The sequence below is a fragment of the Gadus morhua genome, chromosome 2 (assembly GCF_902167405.1).
Source record: "Gadus morhua chromosome 2, gadMor3.0, whole genome shotgun sequence".
In the NCBI taxonomy this organism is placed as follows: Eukaryota; Metazoa; Chordata; class Actinopteri; order Gadiformes; family Gadidae; genus Gadus; species Gadus morhua.
Genome location: NC_044049.1, coordinates 15,412,655 through 15,434,158, shown reverse-complemented (window position 1 = coordinate 15,434,158; position 21,504 = coordinate 15,412,655). Strand labels below are relative to the sequence as shown.

The window sequence follows — 21,504 nt, the reverse complement described above, 5'->3', positions numbered from 1 at the left end:
GCGAGTATTCCAATTTTACTTCATCAACCATCTATCACGCAGTTTGTTAAAGAAGTAACTTTATTGTGTTTTATGTTCCGAAAAAAGTAACGTTAGGTCTACAAAAAAAAGACGCCTTTCTTTCAGGCATTTGTTGTATCTATCCAGGTCCAGGTCTAAATTCCGAAAGACTGTAGGCATATTTACGAGGCCGTTTGTGTGTTATGTCAATATAATTAATATGATGCAATATTACAAAACAAATATTGAATTAGCTTTTTTTAAAAACAGTTGAAAAAAATATATTGATGCAATAGGCCTACATGATAGTGTTTGTAGCGAACGGTCTAGTTCATAGGATTTTATTGAAATGGTCTGCCATCTTTTATGGACTTTACCTTTGACCTTCTTCATCTTTCAAACATACCTATTTCTTTGACCACCACTGAATTTTGTTTGGCGCTTGTGGACTGGGCGAAATACATGATGTAATGGCTGAAGCGAGAGGAGTGACGTCTGATCACCCCACTCGGTTTCAGTGCTGGCGATTGGTTGATTTCTCTGGTTCTACAGGAGGAGCTAAAACGTAGAGTCAAGCAAACTTAACTGACAAATAACCCACCCCTATCTGTTTTTGATTGGCTGTTTGAGTCTAATCCGACGCAAACAAGATGCCTGTAAAAGTATAATAATAATTCGATAATTTACAGCGCTTTTCTATCTGTTTCGAAAATCGCTGTCTAAGTAAAGATTATTATTATTATTATTATTATTGAATTGTAACTTAATATTGGATAATTATTGAGATTTGGTACATTCTGTAATGCATTTTTACAAATGGGTTTGCAACATAAATGATCTATCAGAATATATATACATATATATATCGAGATTTCTAGTTATTATTAATAAATACTATATTATGTTTACCTTGGGAAACTGCATTGATACAAAATTCCCAAGGTTTACCAACGTCAAAAAAAAAAAAAGGCAGAGGGGAGTGATTGGCCAGAGGGACTGCCACTCAATGTGTGTCAGGTGGCTAGCCTCATACGCACGATAGTTTCTCAATAACCACACAGTTAAGTTGGGCTTGTCTAGTTCCGATTCATGGTGGACATGAGTTACTATAAAGATCAATAAAAAAGTTGGAGTTTCCTTTTCGCCTGTTTAAGTCCACTTTGTTCGTGGCACTCTTGCAAATGCAGCGACTGTTGGAGTTTGAAATGCTGTGGTTTGTGTTTATCTAGCTAGTGTTTATTTCACGTGTACTTGGAATACATCGAGGTTTTAAAAATGAATAGCTTGGCTTTTGAAGATCCTTCACTGGATAACTTGGATGCAACGCTGTCGCTAAACGACCCAAGCGACATCGACACAGCCCTTCTAAATGACATCGATGGTAAGAATATGTCACTTACGGCTGGCTATATTGTGTACACCACTAGCTCTTATTGTCTTGCTCTTCGTATCCCGAAGTGTACGATTTCGATTGTTTACAGTCAAAAAAAAGAATTAACAGTTCAGATTTTAGACTGTTGCTTTCTTTTCATGGGGTAACTTTTTTAAGCTGTCTGTGCTCATCCCAATTTTGAGCTAAGGCTAGCTATTTACCGCCAACACTTTGAGTCATCTGCTGTTAAAATACGTAATACATTAGTACTATCGCTTGTTGCTTGTCTGTCGCTTTGGTAACGTTAGCATTATAGGGTATTCTCATGCCCCTGGTATGGCTGTTAGCCAATGCTAGCGAGCAAGGGGCTATATGATTGTGTCTGCATTGTGAACCCGCCCCCAAGTATCGCCAGAGAAAGGTTACCCTGGTTCATCCCCCCTTATCCGGTTCACACCACCCCAGTTGACCGACATAACCAGTGCTTTACACATAGGGGCTTTATGAATGGGATTAGTAATCAAAATCCCTGGAATTGTTGCATATAATTTAATCAAATTTCAAAACTTTTAGTTGCTTTTTAATAGTTAAAGGCTATTATTAACCACGGTATTTTAATAGTATGCATGCAGCTCTTAGTGTGATTGATTCTAAAGTGTAAAATTTTCACTGTTGAGTGCATACCTGCACGCACGAATACAAACGCATGCACCCCATCTTGCTTGCAGCACCTGTCAGACTTTCTTCTCCCGAAATGTGACCGAGAGTAACCCACGTCTACGTGCTCGATAGTAACCCCCAACAGACAAGCGCTCGCTCTTTTCCCTGTCTTGGGGGCTGGCCCGCATAGTGAGTCTCCAAGGCGTGCTGTGATTGGCTAGACGCGATCACCTCATGCAAAACATTGGGTTTCCAAATCCAGGCTGCCGTGTTTCTCTATGCACGACGCCGTTCTTATTATACATCTGTGTGCGAGGCTCTCTTTAAATGCCATCTATCTCTTATAGCTACAGAGGGATACAGTTCTTATTTTGGTTGTAATTGAGTCAAAAACTACAGAATTAAAGATGCTGTGTGTAGACTAGTGGTCTGATCATTTCTAATGGCCAAACCTTTTAAAGTGAGGTCCGAGCTATTTCATGTTTTCTAGATCTGTTTCATTTTAAATGTCACAATACAGGCCTTTGCAACACCTTGGCGTATACACACACTTTTACCATGAATATAATACGTAGTAATTATCCAGTTGTACTACATTCAGAGATGGGTGATTTATTTCACAATAATCATCATAATAATCATAATAATCAATGTTACAATAAAATGCGTTCAAATTTAAGCTGCATCATCCAACGTAACTTATTTTATATTTCTTTGTTTATTTTATTGTATTTCATACTGACACTGAGAGAGCCCCTCTCCCCCTTTTAATATCCATTTTACAAAGAATATCAATAAACATGCATCCACTATTACTCTACACAGTTCAACTTCAACTTTTCAATGATAGTAATGGCCTGTTAATCAATCATCGTCTCAGCAAGTTGCCATATGAATCTCCAGCTTGTGATAAAGTTATGGAGGATTATGGACATTGTCATATGGTCTCTGAGGTGTGTGCCCCATCTGTTTCTTGTTAAAAATGTTGACATTTGCAAATAAATAGAATAGGTAGTTTGATGGTGTCTCTAATAATGCGATAATGTGCTGTACATTTCCTTAGAGGCTGAATAAAAGGCATGTTGTGTTGTATCTCTTCCCTTAGACATGCTGCAGCTTATCAACAACCAGGACATGGAGTTCCCTGGGTTGTTCGACACCCCTCCCTACTCTGGTCCTCCCGGCATACAGGACCTCCCTCTCCTCACCCCGTCAGTGGCTCTAGCACCACCGCCTCCGACCACTTCCACCGCCAGCCTCCAGCTCTCCTCCTCTCTCACCTCCTCCTCCTCATCGTCTTCGTCGTCCTCCATCCTGAGCAGCAGCCCACACCTGGACGCCCTGCTAGGGCCTCCCATCACCCGTAGCACCTCCAGTCCCGACAAGGCCTTCCAGCCACACACCTTCCAGCAGTCTCCGCTAGCCCAGGTGACCAGCTCCGGCCACAGGCAGCAGCAGCAGCAGCAGCAGCAGCCGCCGCCGCCCACCTCCCCGCAGCAGGCTCAGGGGCCCATGCAGCCCAAAGTGGAGCAGCCCCAACCCGCTTTAAGTCCTGTGGCGTTGTCGCTTTCTTCGCCGATTGGCACTCTGAAACAGAGCCCATCATTGAGCTTGACGCCCCAAGCCCTGTTTAATTTGCCAACATCCCTGCAGAAGCAGTCCCCGTCCCAGGTGCAGCCTCTAATACAGGCCCAGGCTCTGTCCCCTCAGGCCCGAATCTCCTACAGCAACCAGAACGGCTATATAAGTAAGGCATTTTTTTCCCACATGTCAAATAAAATGTTCTTCCTTTTGGTATCTGGGTTATTCAATGTGGAGCTACATTCCTTTCTTATTATTTTTTAATCCTAATAAAATGGATCCCTTTGCATGTTTCATTATAATCTATTTGGAATGGGAACTTTTTTTTAATGTTTAGCTTAAACACAAGTGAGAGATGCAACTGGAACCATAATGTGTTGGGGAGAATTTTCGTGAACTTGGATAATACCAGAATACAGGGATTAGGGTAAAACAAAAAAGTGTGTTGGTGCAACAGACACAGCAGCTGTTCCTATTAGAATGCTTCAAAGCCATAATATTGGACCTGCAACAACACACCGTCGGTTTTCTATAAAACCCAAGCATGTTCTCAAACCTTTTTTTTTTTAACTAGAAGATACAATTCTTCCATATTTTCTGGTAGTCTAACTATAAATAGTTGGATACACCAGTTTATTTAAAGGAAGTTTCCTATTCCAATATCAGGCATTCAGTAATTGCTAAAAGGTGCATATTCAGGAATACATGAGGCAAAACATGACGCTTTATTAGTTCTGCTCGATTATGGGAAAAATCATAATCACGATTATTTTGGTCTATTGAAATCAAGATTATTGAAACGATTATTTTTGAGTTTGTATTTTTTCAGCATGTCTCCCAAAAAAACGTTGTAACTGAGAACTTTGAAATTTCACCTTGAAAAATACACAAAATGGTCAAAAAGAAAATGTTCCAATCTAAAACGATTTACAGATATATCCTGCTGTTCTGCCCTTTCTATAAAACATTTATAAAAAATAAATAATATTCTAAAACTCGATTATGTAAATTTTGTGATAGTTTGACGCTAAAATCGAAATCACGATCAAAATTTTGATTAATCGCCCAGCCCTACGCTCTATACAAAGAATTTGGAGGATAGAATCAGCATAGGATAGGCTGACATGGATTTAAAGAAACCAACCATTAACCTCAAACACCATCTAAATCAACACAATTAGGACCTCTTCTAAAGGCCTGGCTTGGTTCTAATCTGGTCTAGACTCTTTATCACAGATAGCCAGATACGGCCTTAAGGTCACAGAGATGTCCTAGTGTGTGATGGACCCACATGCCTAAAAATAGTTTTTAAACGCACTTATTAGTGACCATAAATACGTTGACCTTACTACTCTGGTGGAATGCTAGAACTTGCGTTGAGTCTCACTTGAGGTCAACCACATGAGTTTTGTAGGTTAGGGTTACACATTAACCTGCCTGGCTGATAAGAGATGAATAGCTGACCAAGTAAACACTGTTGTCCGTATATGACCCATGCTATTACCATTATTACCATGCTGTCGGAATTTATGGCATTCAGACTATTGGAATGGTCCAGCTACTTAAAGAGGACTACTAATAAAATTTGATTGTCATCCAAATATAGTAATGTGCTTTTAAAAGGCCCCTTGTATGAAGTCCCTCTTCCTTTTGGTATAATTATGGGCAAAATGGCTAGAGCGCAGGTTAATTCCATATAATGAATTGCAACAGATAATTATATTTCTTACCTTCATAAATGCTGCTTATTGTTATGGCTTGTTCCTAATGCATTTTCTTATTGCACGGTATTGTTCTTATTCATAGCGGTGACTCAGGCAGGGGTCAGCCAGTCGGTGCAGACCCTGTCATCCTCAAATGCTATGGTCCAACCGATGACCATCCAAACTTCCATCCACGGGCTGACCACAACCTCCTCTCTCTTGAGCACTTCGGGGAGCACCACGGTCCAGGCCATCGCACCCCATGTACAGCAGGTTCCTGTGAGTGTGAGTCTTTGTGTTTGTGTGTGTGTCTTTTTATTGAATACTATTGCACCATAAATGTCACTAGGGATTGATACTGCCAACAATATACATAATATTTCTGTATTTTTACATGATTGTTGAGTACATTTGTCGAATGTTTTGCCCAAATACAACATTATGTTACAGCCAAGGCTGCAAAAAATAAAGACGTAGCCTTAGATTAAAATAGCTTAAATAAAATACAAGCATCTGCTCGAGGACTACATGGTGAATGAATGTGCGTGTTCCGGACCCCAGGTGCTGCTGCAGCCCCAGTTCATTAAGGCAGAGTCTCTGCTGCTGACCACACTGAAGCATGACCCCTGCATCGTCACCACCGTGTCCTCGCCCACCTCCCTGGGCACCACCTCCGCCACCGTGCAGAGCACCTCGCTCCAGGTGAGGCCAGCACATCACACCGCACCGTAGCGTGCTGCCCTGCTCGTCTAGTCGAGTCACTGTGTTCCATTCAACCAAGCAGAAGCTTTGATCAATAACTAAATGAGATACATGGGATCGGGCTTGGTTCCTGTTCCATCAGCAATAGGAGTATATTAATATTTATAATCACAGAGACATGCAATGGGAACAATTTAGCCTGCATATATTACGGTGCCTTTGGTCTAAAATGTTGTGTTTTTTCCCAATGTTATACGCATTGAATCCTACACTTACATTACATTAGAAGCAGCCCGCAACAGCAGTCCTTCCTGTTGCATTGATAATATAACATCTTTATTTTTTAATGATCATATGAGACGGAGAGGCTGACCTGACACTTCTTTCCCCCGGCAGGCCCTGATGAGCGGGGGCACCATTCTGACTACGATGCCCATCATGATGGATGGCGAGAAGCTGCCCATCAACCGCATCACCATCAACAGCAAGCCCATGGGCCTGCCGCACAAGGGGGAGAAGCGCACGGCACACAACGCCATCGAGAAGCGCTACCGCTCCTCCATCAATGACAAGATCCTAGAGCTGAAGGACCTGGTGGCCGGAACTGAGGCCAAGGTACGGTTCACTGGAGTTGGTTTCAAACTGCACTTTTGTTAACATGCATCTGTAAACAAAAAAAAAAGGGTTTGGGTTTTTTCTCGGTCTAACGAGATGAAAGACGCTTTTATGTGTGAGTCATGAGCACCCGAGGGCCTAAGATCTAACAATTAAGTTGTTTGACTCGACTCGATCAGACAGACATCGGATGTTTCTGCTGTTGTACACCGTGGGGAACCACTTTGACAGTTTGAACTCTATCTGACTGATTTGTGTACTTTTTACCCGTTCCAATGCAGCTCAACAAGTCTGCTGTACTCAAAAAGGCGATAGAATATATTCGCTACATACAGCAAACTAACCAGAAGCTCAAACAGGAGAACATTTCTCTCAAAATGGCCGCCCAGAAAAACAGTAAGTCTAAACATTTCTTCCTTGTCATTTCATCACCTTTTTTGTGATGGCTGCAAATGATCATTAATGATCAATCTTCTTTTACGAATCATTCAACTGTTATTAATCATACTTTTTATTTTTCAAATCCTTTATCCATTCCTTCAGAGTCTCTTAAAGACATTGTTGCCATGGAAGTGGACGGCCCCGAGGTGAAAAGCGAGCTGCCCACCCCTCCAGCCTCAGACGTGGGGTCTCCCACCTCCTTCTCCCACTGTAGCAGCGATTCTGAACCTGACAGCCCGATGGGGGAGGAAACCAAGGTACATCACCCTTTACACAACCAGGGTCTCTGAACGTAACAGGGTGCAGTCATGTCTCATCGGTGGTGGGGGCTTGCGTCTTGGGTTTAGTTGACTCCCGATTTGTGTTCATTATCATCAATTGGTTATAGAGGGTCTGAAGACATTTTTGATCTTATAGCATCCACGCTACCACATTGTTGTAGTTCTGAAACAACTACTTTTATATAAATAGATCTACTTTTATTGTCATGACATTTTCATGTTTTTACCTCATTTGCTAAATATAGATGCCATACAAGTTCTACTCAAAGCTTCAGAAATGTTACCATCTCTCTCTTTTTGATATACCTGCATTATAGACATTTTATTTAAAACATGACCATGTCTCTGGTATACTAAACATTCGATTTTAATCAAAAAAACGTATTCAACTGTCAATGAGTATAACCATAGATGGCACCCCTGGTCTGTCGTAACCTTATCTCTCTCTCTCCTCTCTTCAGCCCCTCAACGGTGCCCTGGACGCCTCCTCTGCGGGCGGCGGGGTGGGAGGCATGCTGGACCGCTCTCGCATGGCTCTGTGTGCCTTCACCTTCCTCTTCCTCTCCCTCAACCCCCTGGCAGCGTTGCTCTGTGGCTCGACCGGAGCCGGCGATGGTGTGGGGGACAACGGTGATGCCTCTCCCCACAGCACCGGGAGGAACATGCTCGGGCTGACAGGTAGGCTACCGACGCCTGGGAAGAAACCAGAGAGAGGTTGTAGGGCTGTGGCCCCCGGTCAGGCCGTCCACCTGGGGTCAACTGAGATCGGGTAGCTGCCAAGAGATTAGACTCATACGCTGTAGACATTTTATTGTGTATTTTATTTAATGTGTAAATATGTGTATAAATGTATCTAAATATGTAAAATGACGTGTAGATCGTTGAAGTCGAAAACAGATTTTTGTCGGTTTTTTTCTTTGACCGAAACGTAACGAAAATAAGGTTCTGCAAAGTAAGATTCTGAGCGAGTTCAGGAGTTATCTTCAACGTTTACGTGAACTTCTACACTCTAATGCACCACAACTGCAAGTTTGGATGTGTAAGTCCTAACAATTCAAATTAATGTATGTGTATGTTTGAAGGGACCCAGGGTGCGACCTGTATAGTTCGGCCTCATGTTTTTAACATGAGCGAACTAGTACTAACAAGGAATGTGGTGCAAGTTGGGGTCTCATCAATGTACAGACCTAACAACATTTTACTTGGCAACGACTGATATATTGGATACTATTAATTAGGTGGGAAGAAAAATCCATCGCCCAACCCCACAAGAAAAGGGTTAGTGTTAGCCTAAACGCCTTAACCGTGTGTGTGTGTGTGTGTGTGTGTGTGTGTGTGTGTGTGTGTGTGTGTGTGTGTGTGTGTGTGTGTGTGTGTGTGTGTGTGTGTGTGTGTGTGTGTGTCCACATGGAGAACAAAATGATGGCACATGACTTTATTAAAGTTGCAGTGTTTGTTTTGCTCCCTAGCTGCTTCTTGGGGTGTGATGGACTGGATGCTGCCGACGCTGCTGGTGTGGTTGTTAAACGGTGTGCTAGTGGCGGTGGTCCTGGTCAGACTGCTGGTGTACGGTGAGCCCGTCACCAGACCCCACTCTGGCTCCTCCGTCCTGTTCTGGAGACACCGCAAGCAAGCTGATCTGGACCTGGCTCGGGTGGGGATCTTTTCTTAAAATGTATTTTAGGGGAAATGGAGGGGAAATACATTCAACAAGGTAACAAAAGCTAGCCAGTCATTAGCTATTAGCTAGTCATTGATATATTGGTCGACTTTATCACTTGGAAGTTGTGTAATTGAGGCAGGCCTAGGACCTGTCTGTTCTGATATTAATGTATATCAATATATATATATTGATAAGATCTTGATAATAGATCCATTTGAAGGGATTTGTTAGCTATACATGAAAACATTAAGGTAGGCTTACTGCCTGACATTCATCGTGACATTACAAGTTAAATTCCTTGGTTTCCTACTCTGTATCATTTGCCCCCTTTAAACTCAACCCTTGACATCTGTAGCCAGTGATTAAAAAATGCAACATAAATAAACACAGACTTCATAACCTGATCGTCCTCTGGTCTCTTTCTCTCGTTCCATCTTCAGGGAGACTTCGCCCAGGCCAGTCAGAACCTGTGGACCTGCCTGAAGGCCCTGGGCCGCCCCCTGCCCACCTCCCAGCTGGACCTAGCCTGTGCGTCCCTGTGGGCCCTGCTTCGCCTCTGCCTCCAGCGCATCTGGGTGGGCCGGTGGTTGGCTGCCAAGGCTGGGGGCCTGCGCTCCGACCGCCCCCTGCAGGAGGACGCACGCAAGAGCAGCCGGGACGCCGCGCTGGTCTACCACCGCCTCCACCAGCTGCACATGACTGGTACGCTCGCCATGCCCTGGGGAAAACTGCTGCCCCTTCCCAATCTCTCCCGTGGTTTTAGTAGGACATGGCTAGACTAAGGCATAATGCTTTCATAATGCTGTGATTGGAATACTAATACAAGACTCTTTTGGGGGAGGGGGGGCTTTAGTTTAGTTTATGTCGGCCTGTCATTAGCCAATTAGGTTCATAGTATTGTAAATGACCTCATAATGTTGTGCATGGCTGATGAAGATTTTACCGTAATGACCCTTTTGGAGTCATAAGCAGAAGCCCTTACTTTAGATTAATCAGTTATTTCAGTCTCATGTGGACCAGATCATAGACCGCCAGAATTGTCTGTGGACTAGTGTATTTAAGTGTGTGTGTGCGTGCGTGCGTGCGTGTGTGCAGGTAAGCTGAACGGCAGCCACCTGTCAGCCATCCACAAGGCCCTGAGTGCGGTGAACCTGGTGGAGTGCGCCGGGTCGTGCCTGCCCGTGGTGACCTTGGCCGAGGTGTACGTCTCTGCAGCCCTGAGGGTCAAAGCCTCCTTGCCCCGGTTCCTCCACTTCACCTCGGTAGGTCCCCTCTAGGGCCCCGGGTCCGCTCACAGTCCAACGCTCGCACGTCTGGCTTAACATGGATTTACCATGCGTGAAACATCATTCTCAATTCTATTCTCATGTCATTCTAAACTGTGTTGCATTACTCCTGAATTGGGAAAGGGAGTGAGGTTTACTGATATGGCTGGGTTCAAATAAACAAGTTTCTGATTAAAATCCATCTTAATTTGTATGATATAAGATACAAGATAGTTTATTGTCATATACACAATGAAAACATAGTTTGCACCGGGCAATGAAATTCTTAATTTGCAAGTTCCCTTCACGCAAAATATACTTAAAATAAGGTGGATAAATAAACTAAACTACAAAAAATATCTGCATGTGCAATGTTCGCGTACAGCAGAAGGCCCTGAAAGACATTGAAATATAGACGTTTTTGAATATATACATTGGATATTGAATATTATTAGTAGATAAGTACATACTATGAAGCTCACAGTTGAAAATAAATACATTTCACAGTATTGAATATAGTGCAAATACAGGGTGTCCTCAGTGTTTGAGAGAGTCATTCAGCAGCCTGATGGCCTGTGGATAAAAACTGTTTTTAAGTCTGGTATGATCCGATATGAACAATCTTTTAATCAGAAGTGCGTTCACACGAAAAAGAAGGTGCGGTGGGAATATATACAAAGTCAGTGCAAAGACATGAATTGATTAATAGTGAACGACCTGGTTCATGTGGATTCTGCGTGATTCTACTCTGTTCTACTACTGCTTAGTCATGACAGCCCATCAGCGTGCAATCCCTAAAGTCCAGATTGAACTGGAACACGGAGGAGAAAGTGATTGTTGCCGTTCGGAATCGCAGAGCTCGATAATATCTATATCATATATAATATCACAGCCAGAAGCTGTGTGCTCCGCCGGATGATATTTTGAACCCATAGGCCATTGAACCCGACGGTGTTGGGTTCTCCAATGTCTGGTACATCCACAACAAGTTAAGTTTTGCACGCACACACTAAATTTAGGCTGACAAGTGGCTCTCACCCTATTTATTTACACTGGCTGCCTGGTTAAAATTTGAGGTTGTTTATACACTGAAGTTATCAACGCATGGTTACTATATGGGATTTGTTAACCTATTCAAGGTTCTCTCTCTATCCCAGGGGGCGGCTCAGATGTGTTCCGATTTTGTCATGTCCTTTCATTTCACACCTTGTTCAACTACTTACTTGACGTCTGTACAGACACAAAACGGTCATTATACAGGTTAGAGGGTTCCTTGTACGATTAACATCATTAGTTCTATGAGAATCAATTTCATATCGAAGTAAAATTGGTATTGCAGACTAAACGATTTTGAATCGAATCAGAAATTGAATCGCATCTCAACCTTGTGAATCTGAATCAAATCGCTTCGGGAAATCAGTGGCGATACCCAGCCCTCTGACCTATATTTAACACTTGATATTTTACAATCTTTGGGATCCAGCACTTTTTTTATATTTTACGGATAAATATCCTAAAATGACATAAAGTGCAACATGAACAACCCCGATCATTCAACCTCCTGTCCTCCCCCACCCTCAGCGCGTGTTCCTGAGCAGCGCACGGCAGGCGTGTCTGTCGGCCAGTGGAAGCGTGCCCCCCGCCATGCAGTGGCTCTGTCACCCGCTGGGACACCGCTTCTTTGTGGACGGGGACTGGGCCGTGCGCAGCACCCCAAAGGAGAGCATCTACAGTCAGGCCGGCAACACCGGTCAGTGGGCATGGGACGGGCACACGCACACTCGGATCAAGAGATATATTTTGGGTTTTAAATAGCTGGTTAGTTGAGGTGGCAATGCATGCATTCATGGATCGATTGTTCAGGGATGCATTGGATGAAGATAATAATGTCAGAATTGCATTCATTCATAATTGAAATGATCAAGAATGTTAATTTGCTACAAATGTGAATATATTAAACAACTGACCATGTAAATGTATAAGAAATGCAAGTAAAAATCTATTTCAAATGATAATAAATGAAATGACTGAAATGAAAATATTTTACAATGGTACATCATGGTGATATAACAATTCACCGTGGTATGATCTCCATTTATCTCTTTGGGATTATAGCTCTGTCTGTTCTTATTGTGTGGATACAGTGGACCCCCTGGCGCAGGTTACCCAGGCCTTTCGGGAGCATCTGCTGGAGAAAGCTCTGTACTGCGTGGCCCAGCCCCACGGGGAGAAGAACCAGATCCAGGGAGAGGGGTAGGGGACACACACACACACACCAGCTCTCCTAGCACACAGACCTATTCACTGTTTAGAATGGCGCCCATACATTATAATATAAAAATGTAATGGATTATAATTGTGTGTGTCTGTGTGTGTGTTTTTTATTTTTTATTTTTTAGGGAATATGCCGATGCGTTGGAGTATCTTCAGCTGTTGACCAGTGCCTCGGATGCAGCTGGCGCCACCACCCAGTCCTTCGCCATTGGCTCCAACATGGCCACGGTCACCGGTAGGTACTTGGGGGTGTGGAAGGGGGTGGGGGGGGGGGGGGGGGGCTTCTCCCTCAAGACTTTAGAGATCAATGGATCTGCAACGTACCCACATCTGTTGACTCCCTCATCATTAGTTGAGTTAGCTTCTAGATGTCATCAACACCTTCAAGTACTGCCCCTTTCCTATGGGGATTCCCTTTTAGGGTTACATTTGTTTTAACCTTGGTTGAGGAACTTAGTTTGCCTCGTTTGGTTATCAAGCACTCCATAATGTACGTTTGGAGACGAGCATATTTCTGCGGGTTTCTTCCAATTCCACGGTACCACCGTGAGCTTAGATTTTGAGCTTTCTTTATTTTCATAACTGATGGGTAATAGTAATGTGTTCAGCTAAAATCTGATGCTAGCTGGATCAACTGCAACATTTAAAGGTGTGAGTGTGATAAGCCATTACCAGCCATCTCAAAATCGGCCCTGCCCTGTGACATAGTGACCTCTTTGCTACCCTCAGTCCCTTTTTTAATACGTAGTAGCACTCCCATCTTATTTTTTCCGAAATGATTGTGTGGGTTGGGGCTTATTTTCTTGCATCACCAACCTCCCGACGCCCCGCCCCTTCCTACTCCATGAGTCAGCTGGCTACCTCGATGTGATCACAGGATATCAGGGAGGGGCGCGGTGAAGTAAGGTCCGTTTCCTCCGATGATTGAGTAACTTGATCACAGCTGGGACGACAATCGCCCTGTATCCCCCCGCCATTTTGCCTTGTCCCATTAGGGCCGGTCCTCCGGCCTAGCCCTGTCAGGGGAGAGGGAGGAGTTGACGGAGAGTCCGGCAGATTGCTGACATCCATCTTCAGTGCTGTCAATTTGGTAGAGCGAGAGCAAGAGAGACTAGTCAAATGGAGGTACCCGATCATGTTCATGAGTCCTCAAAATGTCTGTGTTCCGGTGGCATTTTGTGACAGTGATGGATGATTGGGAGTGCAGGAGACACACACAGACACACACAGACACAAGTGTGATGACTTATTGCCTCCTCCTCCTCCTCTCCCACCAGGCTGCGACCCGCACTCCAAGTGGTGGTCCTCGGTTGCCGTGGTGATCATCAACTGGCTCCAAGGGGACGATGCGGCAGCAGAGCGGCTGTATCCAGCTGTGGAACATCTGCCCCGCAGCCTCCAGACCGCCGAGTAAGTAGGAGGACCTCAAACATGGGGAAGGGCGACACTAAAAACACAGGCTGAAAACTGCCACGACGAAAGAGCACCGGTCATAAATCCTTGTTAAATTGATAGGCTTACACAGGCACTCCAACCCAAAATGTAAAAACATGCGTTTCTGTGTGCATGCAAAAGAACCAGATGGAGGCGTACGGTGAGACTCGCGCACAAACACACACAGATTCAGATGCCGCCTCTTAAGCCTTTCTCTCTCTCTCTCTCTCTCTCTCTCTCTCTCTCTCTCTCTCTCTCTCTCTCTCTCTCTCTCTCTCTCTCTCTCTCTCTCTGTCCCTCGTGTGTCTCTCGCCCCCCCGTTCAGGAGTCTGTTGCCCAAGGCGTCTCTGAACACGTTCCGGGCGGTGCGGGCGCTGCTGTCCAGGCCAGAGAACTGTCTGCTGAGTCTGAGCCATGCCGACAAGGCCAGCGCCCTGCTGCGCGACAGCCTTAACCTGGGACCCCACTGCCACAGCTCCAGCCTCGACAAGGTACGTCTCACACACACACACGCACACGCACACACACACACACACACACACACACACACACACGCACGCACATACGTGGCAGATGTGCTTGTCGGTAAAAGCCAATAGGTCAGTTTGTATTATTCCTGTAGGGGGACTTCTGTTAACAGATTTCTGAATTACAGTGACACTAAAACACGAAAATAAAAGATGAATGCGCGCACAAGCCGGCTTACCCTTACAAATCAAACGCAAACACGAGTGACGTGTTCAAGTTGGAACAAGTCGTTAATAAAAAAAAAAAGTAGGTCCCCTTTGTATGATCTCTTTTTTATACATGTGTGTGTTCGCACGGACGGGGCTGTGGTGCATTGTAGTTGCATTGCATGTGTTTCTGCCGGGTGCAATGTGTCTGCAGCGCAACACAGAACCAGGCCACTCGCACCCTCGACACCTAAACGTTGCTTGGCAATGGTCCTTAAACAACGATAAAGTACCCCGAGTGTGAGGGAAGGCAACGAGGCCCGGCGTATTCATTGGGAGACGGTGGGAGGAGTTAATGCAGGCCTGCTTCCACACCGTTCCACTAACTGAAAGACAGTCGTTTAGTCTATTGCTCTTATGCTCTAGTTAGACCTGCCTGCCTGGCTCTTCCCCTTTCAGACCCCCCCCCCCCATCCGTGTTCTAGGACTGCAAAGACTTTGTTCCTATTTCCTTTTATGAAGTCCTTAAGGGTTACCGAAGTCTCTGTGCTGGCTGACCTGCAGTAATGACACGGGGGAGTTGAAACACATCCTGTGCGGTGCTTCCTGAGCTGTATTTTCTGTCTGTTTCATTGATACTTTTGCCAGTATAGAACAGCGTGGGGTCGCTACCCTGCGGTTCGCCATTGGCTCAATCCGTTTTTCCCTCACCTTGTTTAAAGCGGCTGCCTGTGGCCTCCTTCACCCCGCTGTCCTCCCCAGGTAGTGCAGCTGCTGCTGTGTGACCTCCTGCTGGTCATCCGCACCAACGTGTGGCACCTGCAGCAGGGCACCAGCGGGTCCGTCGTCGGCGTCGCCGGCGGCAGCACCGCCCCCACCACGCCCGTGGCCGCCGCCGGCCCGCCCCCCGCCGGCGCCGTCCATCAGGCGTCGCCCCCGGAGCTCCACGGCTTCCAGCAGGACCTCAGCTCCCTGCGCAAGCTGGCCCACAGCTTCAGGCCCGCCATGAGACGGGTAGGTCCCAGGGGGGGCTGGCCACCATCTCAACACAAAGAGGAGGAATGTGTGTGTCGACATGCGTCCGTGAATCTGTTGTCGCTCGGGTCACGGGGTGTGTGCGCGAGTTGGATCCCGATGACTCGATGTCGAATTCACGATATTAGCAATTACATGGGCTTGATGTAGAGGGGAGGGGCTCTAGGGTTTGGACATTCTGCTTGTTATGTGGTTCTGGCGTAGCTCTGGTTACCGTGGTGGCGGAAGTGTCCACAGGTGGAGGGGGAGCTTAGTGTTAGCTGGATGGCGCTAATGATCGTCTTTCTTACCCTGGCTCCCCGAGCCCTGAGGCAGGTGTTGATCTCTGTTTAGCTGCACACTAAGCTGCAAAGTCCCTGTGCTAGATGTGAACATCCTGTGAGTCATCCTTGAACTCTCTCTCTCTCTCTCTCTCTCTCTCTCTCTCTCTCTCTCTCTCTCTCTCTCTCTCTCTCTCTCTCTCTCTCTCTCTCTCTCTTCCCCTCTCTCTCTCTCTCTCTCTCTCTCTCTCTCTCTCTCTCTCTCTCTCTCTCTCTCTTCCCCTCTCTCTCTCTCGCTCCCGTTGCTTCTCTCATCCTGCATCCCCTGCTGTTTCTGCTTTCTCTCTTCCTCTCTGCCTATACCTCTCTCTTTTTTCATCTCTTTTTCTCTTTGTCTCTCTCTTCTCCCTCTTTGGTTTTCCGTCTGTTATCTCTGCATTTCTCTTGCTCTCTCTCTCTCTCTCTCTCTCTCTCTCTCTCTCTCTCTCTCTCTCTCTCTCTCTCTCTCTCTCTCTCTCTCTCTCTCTCTCTCTCTCTCTCTCTCTCTCTCTTCTGCCCCCCAGTTGTTCCTCCACGAGGCGACCGCCAGGTTGATGGCGGGGGCCAGCCCCACCCGCACCCACCAGCTCCTGGACCGCTCTCTAAGACGGAGGGCCACCTCTGGAGCCAAGACAGGTGTGTGTGTGTGTGTGTGTGTGTGTGTGTGTGTGTGTGTGTGTGTGTGTGTGTGTGTGTGTGTGTGTGTGTGTGTGTGTGTGTGTGTGTGTGTGTGTGTGTGTGTGTGTGTGTGTGTGTGTGTGTGTACGAGAGGGCAACGCTGCTGCAGCATTGGAATAGACGTCTGCTGGAAGCAGACCTTTATCCTATTGTTTTGGTCAATTGTTTGGTTTCTCTTTATTTATTTGTTTAATTGATGCCACATTCATCTTATTGTTTATAACCGTATTCTTATTTCCTCTCCTTTTTTATTTATTTGTTTATCGAAAGCATGCATTTTATTTTTGGTCTATTTACCCTTATATCATCTCCTGTTTCGCCTTTTATAAACTAACCGTGAAATGTCTGAGTCTGTCACTACCTGCTGCACCGCCAACAATTTGATTCTTTCTTCCCCCCCCCCCCAGAGGAGTGTGAGGCGCAGCCCGGCCAGCGGGAGCAGGCGGAGGCGGCGGTGCTGGCCTGTCGCTACCTGCCGCCCTCCTTCCTGTCGGCGCCGGGCCAGCGGGTGGGCATGCTGGTGGACGCGGCCCGCACCCTGGAGATGCTGGGGGACAAGCGCACCCTGCACGACTGCCAGCAGATGATCATCAAGCTGGGCAGCGGCACCACCGTCACCTCCAGCTAGAGCAGGAGGGGGTTCAGGACACTGTGGGCGGGGGCGAGAGAGGGGAGGGAAGAGACCATGGTGCATGGATACGCAGCAGCACATGCACGCACACACACACACTGTATGTATAAAAAAAATGAAATGAATGTTTAACTGTGATGGACGGTTGCAAACACACACACGCACCCATGTACACACACACCGCCATTTTGATCTTGGAGCGTGTTGCGCGCCATAGGAGTACCCCCCCCCCCAATCCCAACTCATATCCTCTATACTGGTTCATCCGTTCAGATCTGCCCTTTTTTTTACCGACAAAATAAGTATTTGGTACTATATCAGCCCCTATTCATTTTTGTTATTTTATTTACCTAATTCAATGTGATTGCCGGAATTTTGTTCAAACTGTTGAATTTGGTTGGGGTGAATTCCCCAGGCAGTGTTGTTGTTGTACTTACACTAGTTGGCCACAGGGAGGTGCCATCGCATCCTTTTGGGACATGTCTATTATTGTTGTTTTGTTTTTTTCTCATCTTAGTTACTCGAGTATTTGGAACAAGATGCAACCCTTGTATGGGCACCTCACTTGATGATGGTTTGCTTGTTCTGAATGCATAAATGCATTGTTTTGTGTTTGCTCATGGCCCGACCAAAATCCGGACTTTGTACAACTTTGGTGGTTGTATAGATGTAGTCCATTTATCTGCACTAGCCTGGCAAGGCGGATTTTCAAAGACTTATCGATTTCTTTAATGTTGCTTTGTGAGGTTATTTGGTTAGTTATTTGGTTGCCCTTTTTCGCGTGTGTGTGTGTGTGTGTGTGTGTGTGTGTGTGTGTGTGTGTGTTTGTGTTTGTGTGTGTTTGTAAACCTATTGGAGAAGTATTTATCTGTAAGACTTTTAATCTATCAGTATTTTTAACAAATAAGTTAATGTTTTATTTTTTTTCCCCACCCTCTGTTATTTTGTAACAGGTTTGTGTTGTCGGGGCAATAAAAAATATCTGTCAGTTGACTATTTGCACTATGGCATAGGGAGTGTGCTACTATGATATAAAGCATTGGCAGTATCCAATCACAGCATCCGACAAACTTGTTTAATTACCATCAGTGAAGTGCTGCATCATCTAAACAGTTTTGAAATATTTGCGGTTTTCCAAAGACCTATTGTCTTATCCTACAACTCCCCCTTTGGCATTTCCTTGCATAATGCATTATGAGATTGTTCTTGTTCACTTGTGTCCTGGTTTCAAATGAACTATATTTGATTGTAGACGACTGTAAAATAGCATTTTTAGAATCCGGTTTGGTTGTCCATCAAATGGTCATTTTATTTTTGCTATGTCATTAATCTGCGAGACTGGAAGATTCTTCAATTGAGATGGGAAGGGCGATCTACCTGTCGGACCAACTCATTTTATTCATTCTTCCAGTCTTCTCTTTTTCTGTCTTTCTTTGTTCTCCATGTTCACTGTACATAAATGTTTTTTAACAAATTGTTATAGTCTGTTTTCTATATGGTGTTGAATCATCAACAAATACAGTACCTTTTATTTTATTTGATAGTTGAATGTAACTATAGCAAAGTATTATATCAAGCTGCAGAGGACGGTGGCCCGTCTAGCCTGATGACAAGGTCTGCCACTGAACTCTAAAGGCAGACATCTCAGTTTCTTAAGAAAAAGTATTGCCAATAAGAGCCAGCCTGTATGTATGCTATATTGTTAACTTTTAATATATCGTTTGGCAAAAAAACAAAAACAAAAAAACTAGCCTCTGCACTGACATCTCCTCAAAGAAATTGAAAAGGTTTCTTGGGATAAATACATTTCAGTAGAGGGCTTTTCTCATGGGTATTCAGGGAGAACGTGACCTTTAGTAAACATTTTGTTTTTTTACTATGGTGGTGTGACTCTTCTTTTAACGTGCTGGCTTCACCTGGTGTATTATTCTGGTTCCCTTGGTGTGGCCGCTGTAGTTATTTAGTTTTTTTCTATGAGTGACATTCAGTAAAGACAAAGAGCAGACGGGGGGTCTTGGCAGCATTGAAAGGTGCTGGTATATTTCACATTGGCGTTACAAAAAACATTTCCAACAAAGTGATGCTCGTGATTCCAAATCAACAGACATGTATAGGAAATCAATAAAAACAGCATGCTCCAACCTAAGTGACATTCCCAAAAAAGGTCCTCCTTTTTTTAATGGATTCTTTTAATAACATTTTTATAAGCAATAACATATTCCATTTTATAGAAAATAAACATCTCTAGGAAATACTATACACAATTATATTAGTACATCACATCTTACATTTAAACCGAATCAAATACTTATATACACCATTAAATAATGAGCTTTGTAAAAGAGTTTGGTGTTGAACATTTTTTTTTCTCTCAATGCGCTAACACTTAAATATGTCTCCAGTTGAGATGACTATCCACTGTTACCCTAGACATAGGGAACCGATGAAATGTAGCATGGTGAATGACCATGGCTACATTTGACAAACAAGACATAATGCAAAAAATCTGGCTTGACTGTGTGTGTGTGTAAACTCTTTCTCTGCTATCACAATATGTTGAAATCGATGACGTCATTACATTACAATGACTGTTTAACTATGGGTTTGACATGAGACAAAATGACCTGATTTCCGGTTGGACCCTGCTCACATTCAGGTAGCGATAGCACGTATCTACTGTACACCTTTATGTACGGTACACCTGTACACACGCATTCACAGCGAAATGGGACAATGATACTCATATTCTTTTTTTTTTTCCCATATTGTCATATTTTTGTATATACTATGCTGAATAATAACACAATGTCCGGTATATACCAATGAAAATGAAGTGACTGTATAGTCATTGAATGCACATCAAAATACATCTCCGAACATAAGAGCATTATATTAAAATACTGTCCTTTTTCCTCCCCCTCCTTCTTCCTTACTCATCGATTTCAGAATATTTAGAACCTGTAAAGCACGTAATTGTATACAATTTCCTTTTTTTATTAGTATTTAATATCTTTTTTTTCATTTTTTTCTTTTTCAACATGTATGAAGATGTGATACATCCAGTGGTTGGCCGCCGTCCAAATTGGAGCAGCTCACTTTTCGTCAGCCTCGTGAACACAATGCACTCACAAACGTGTGCAGCGACGCATCCATAGAATGACAATTCTTGGATTCTCCCTCACACCCACGTGGCTCTTGCCCCCTCTGACAAGGTGGTCGCAGGGGGTGCTGCAGCTATCCAATCAGTGTCCACCAGGTGTCTGAATACGATAGTGACCTCATCCGCAGGCTGAACTCACACACACGTACACCCATGCACACCACACACACTTCGCTGGGAGTTCCGTCCACTCGGCCCTTGGCGCCGGGATCCTTCGTCTCTGTAGCGTCGCTGCTCTCTCTCTTCCTTCTCTCTCTCTCTCTCTCTTCCTTCCGTTGACGGTTGCAGCTGCCACCCCTCATGCCTTCCAGCGGTCCGGAATAACATTTTTCCCCTTCGAGTTAGCAAGGAGAGGGACAGAGAGATAAAAAGAATCTCCACAGCTCAGAGGATCCTTTCTCTCGTGTTGTTTTTACTTCTGCAAGCTCCTACACCATCCAGCAGTTGGCCCTGGCCCTAGCCTCATTGGCTGAAACACCTTTCAGTCTTTCACACTAGTCGAGCTCGCTGGTCAGGTATATAGAGGGTGGGGGGGCACATTGGCAGGATGTCTTGTGTTTTAGTTTCGTTTGATATTTTCTGCCTCGGTGCACAGCTCACACTTGGCTGATGTGAGGGAGGTGTGATGGGTGGAGGTCGGTGGTGGTGGTGTTTCACTGGATTGAGTTTACAGATCCTGAAGAAAAAATAACATACAGGAGGAGGAAAGCTGGTTTAGTTCCACAGATCGATAGTCAAGCACAAATCAGAAAACTGCCAAGAAGGTATCAATCCTTCTTCTTGCCATTGCATATGCATAAATGTATGCTATATTATCTACAATATTCTATACTGTATGCTTTACACGTGTTGTTGGCTGTTGGCATTACAATGGCAAGATGTGTGTGTGTGTGTGTGTGTGTGTGTGTGTGTGTGTGTGTGTGTGTGTGTGTGTGTGTGTGTGTGTGTGTGTGTGTGTGTGTGTGTGTGTGTGTGTGTGTGTGTGTGTGTGTGTGTGTGTGTGATTGTCTGTGTGGATGTGTATGTGCAGAGTGCA

General features: G+C 44.7%; 2 protein-coding genes across 3 annotated transcripts in view; one reads left to right on the top strand and one right to left on the bottom strand.

Annotated features, from left to right (window-relative positions):
• Nucleotides 1-1,022: 1,022 nt before the first annotated feature.
• srebf1 (sterol regulatory element binding transcription factor 1) lies at nucleotides 1,023-19,041 on the top strand. Of its 2 annotated transcripts, none has more exons than XM_030375389.1 (19): nucleotides 1,023-1,381; nucleotides 3,138-3,779; nucleotides 5,420-5,595; nucleotides 5,878-6,018; nucleotides 6,415-6,633; nucleotides 6,915-7,029; nucleotides 7,177-7,331; nucleotides 7,817-8,033; nucleotides 8,825-9,009; nucleotides 9,459-9,720; nucleotides 10,114-10,280; nucleotides 11,865-12,033; nucleotides 12,428-12,536; nucleotides 12,683-12,792; nucleotides 13,835-13,967; nucleotides 14,317-14,482; nucleotides 15,428-15,679; nucleotides 16,524-16,635; nucleotides 17,085-19,041. In XM_030375389.1, exons 1-19 carry the CDS (start codon nucleotides 1,276-1,278, stop codon nucleotides 17,303-17,305), a joined length of 3,657 nt encoding a protein of 1,218 aa, XP_030231249.1. In that variant the 5' UTR covers nucleotides 1,023-1,275; the 3' UTR covers nucleotides 17,306-19,041. The 2 variants fall into 2 exon arrangements, with proteins under 2 accessions (XP_030231249.1, XP_030231242.1); XM_030375382.1 differs by having other exon boundaries at nucleotides 5,420-5,601.
• A 277-nt stretch (nucleotides 19,042-19,318) lies between these two features.
• Nucleotides 19,319-21,504, bottom strand: part of rai1 (retinoic acid induced 1) — a 14,642-nt gene continuing 12,456 nt past the window's right edge. The window contains exon 4 of the mRNA XM_030375371.1: nucleotides 19,319-21,144. Within this exon, the coding sequence (XP_030231231.1) occupies nucleotides 21,136-21,144 (9 nt within the window). The 3' untranslated portion in view covers nucleotides 19,319-21,135. The remainder of the gene's footprint in view (nucleotides 21,145-21,504) is intronic.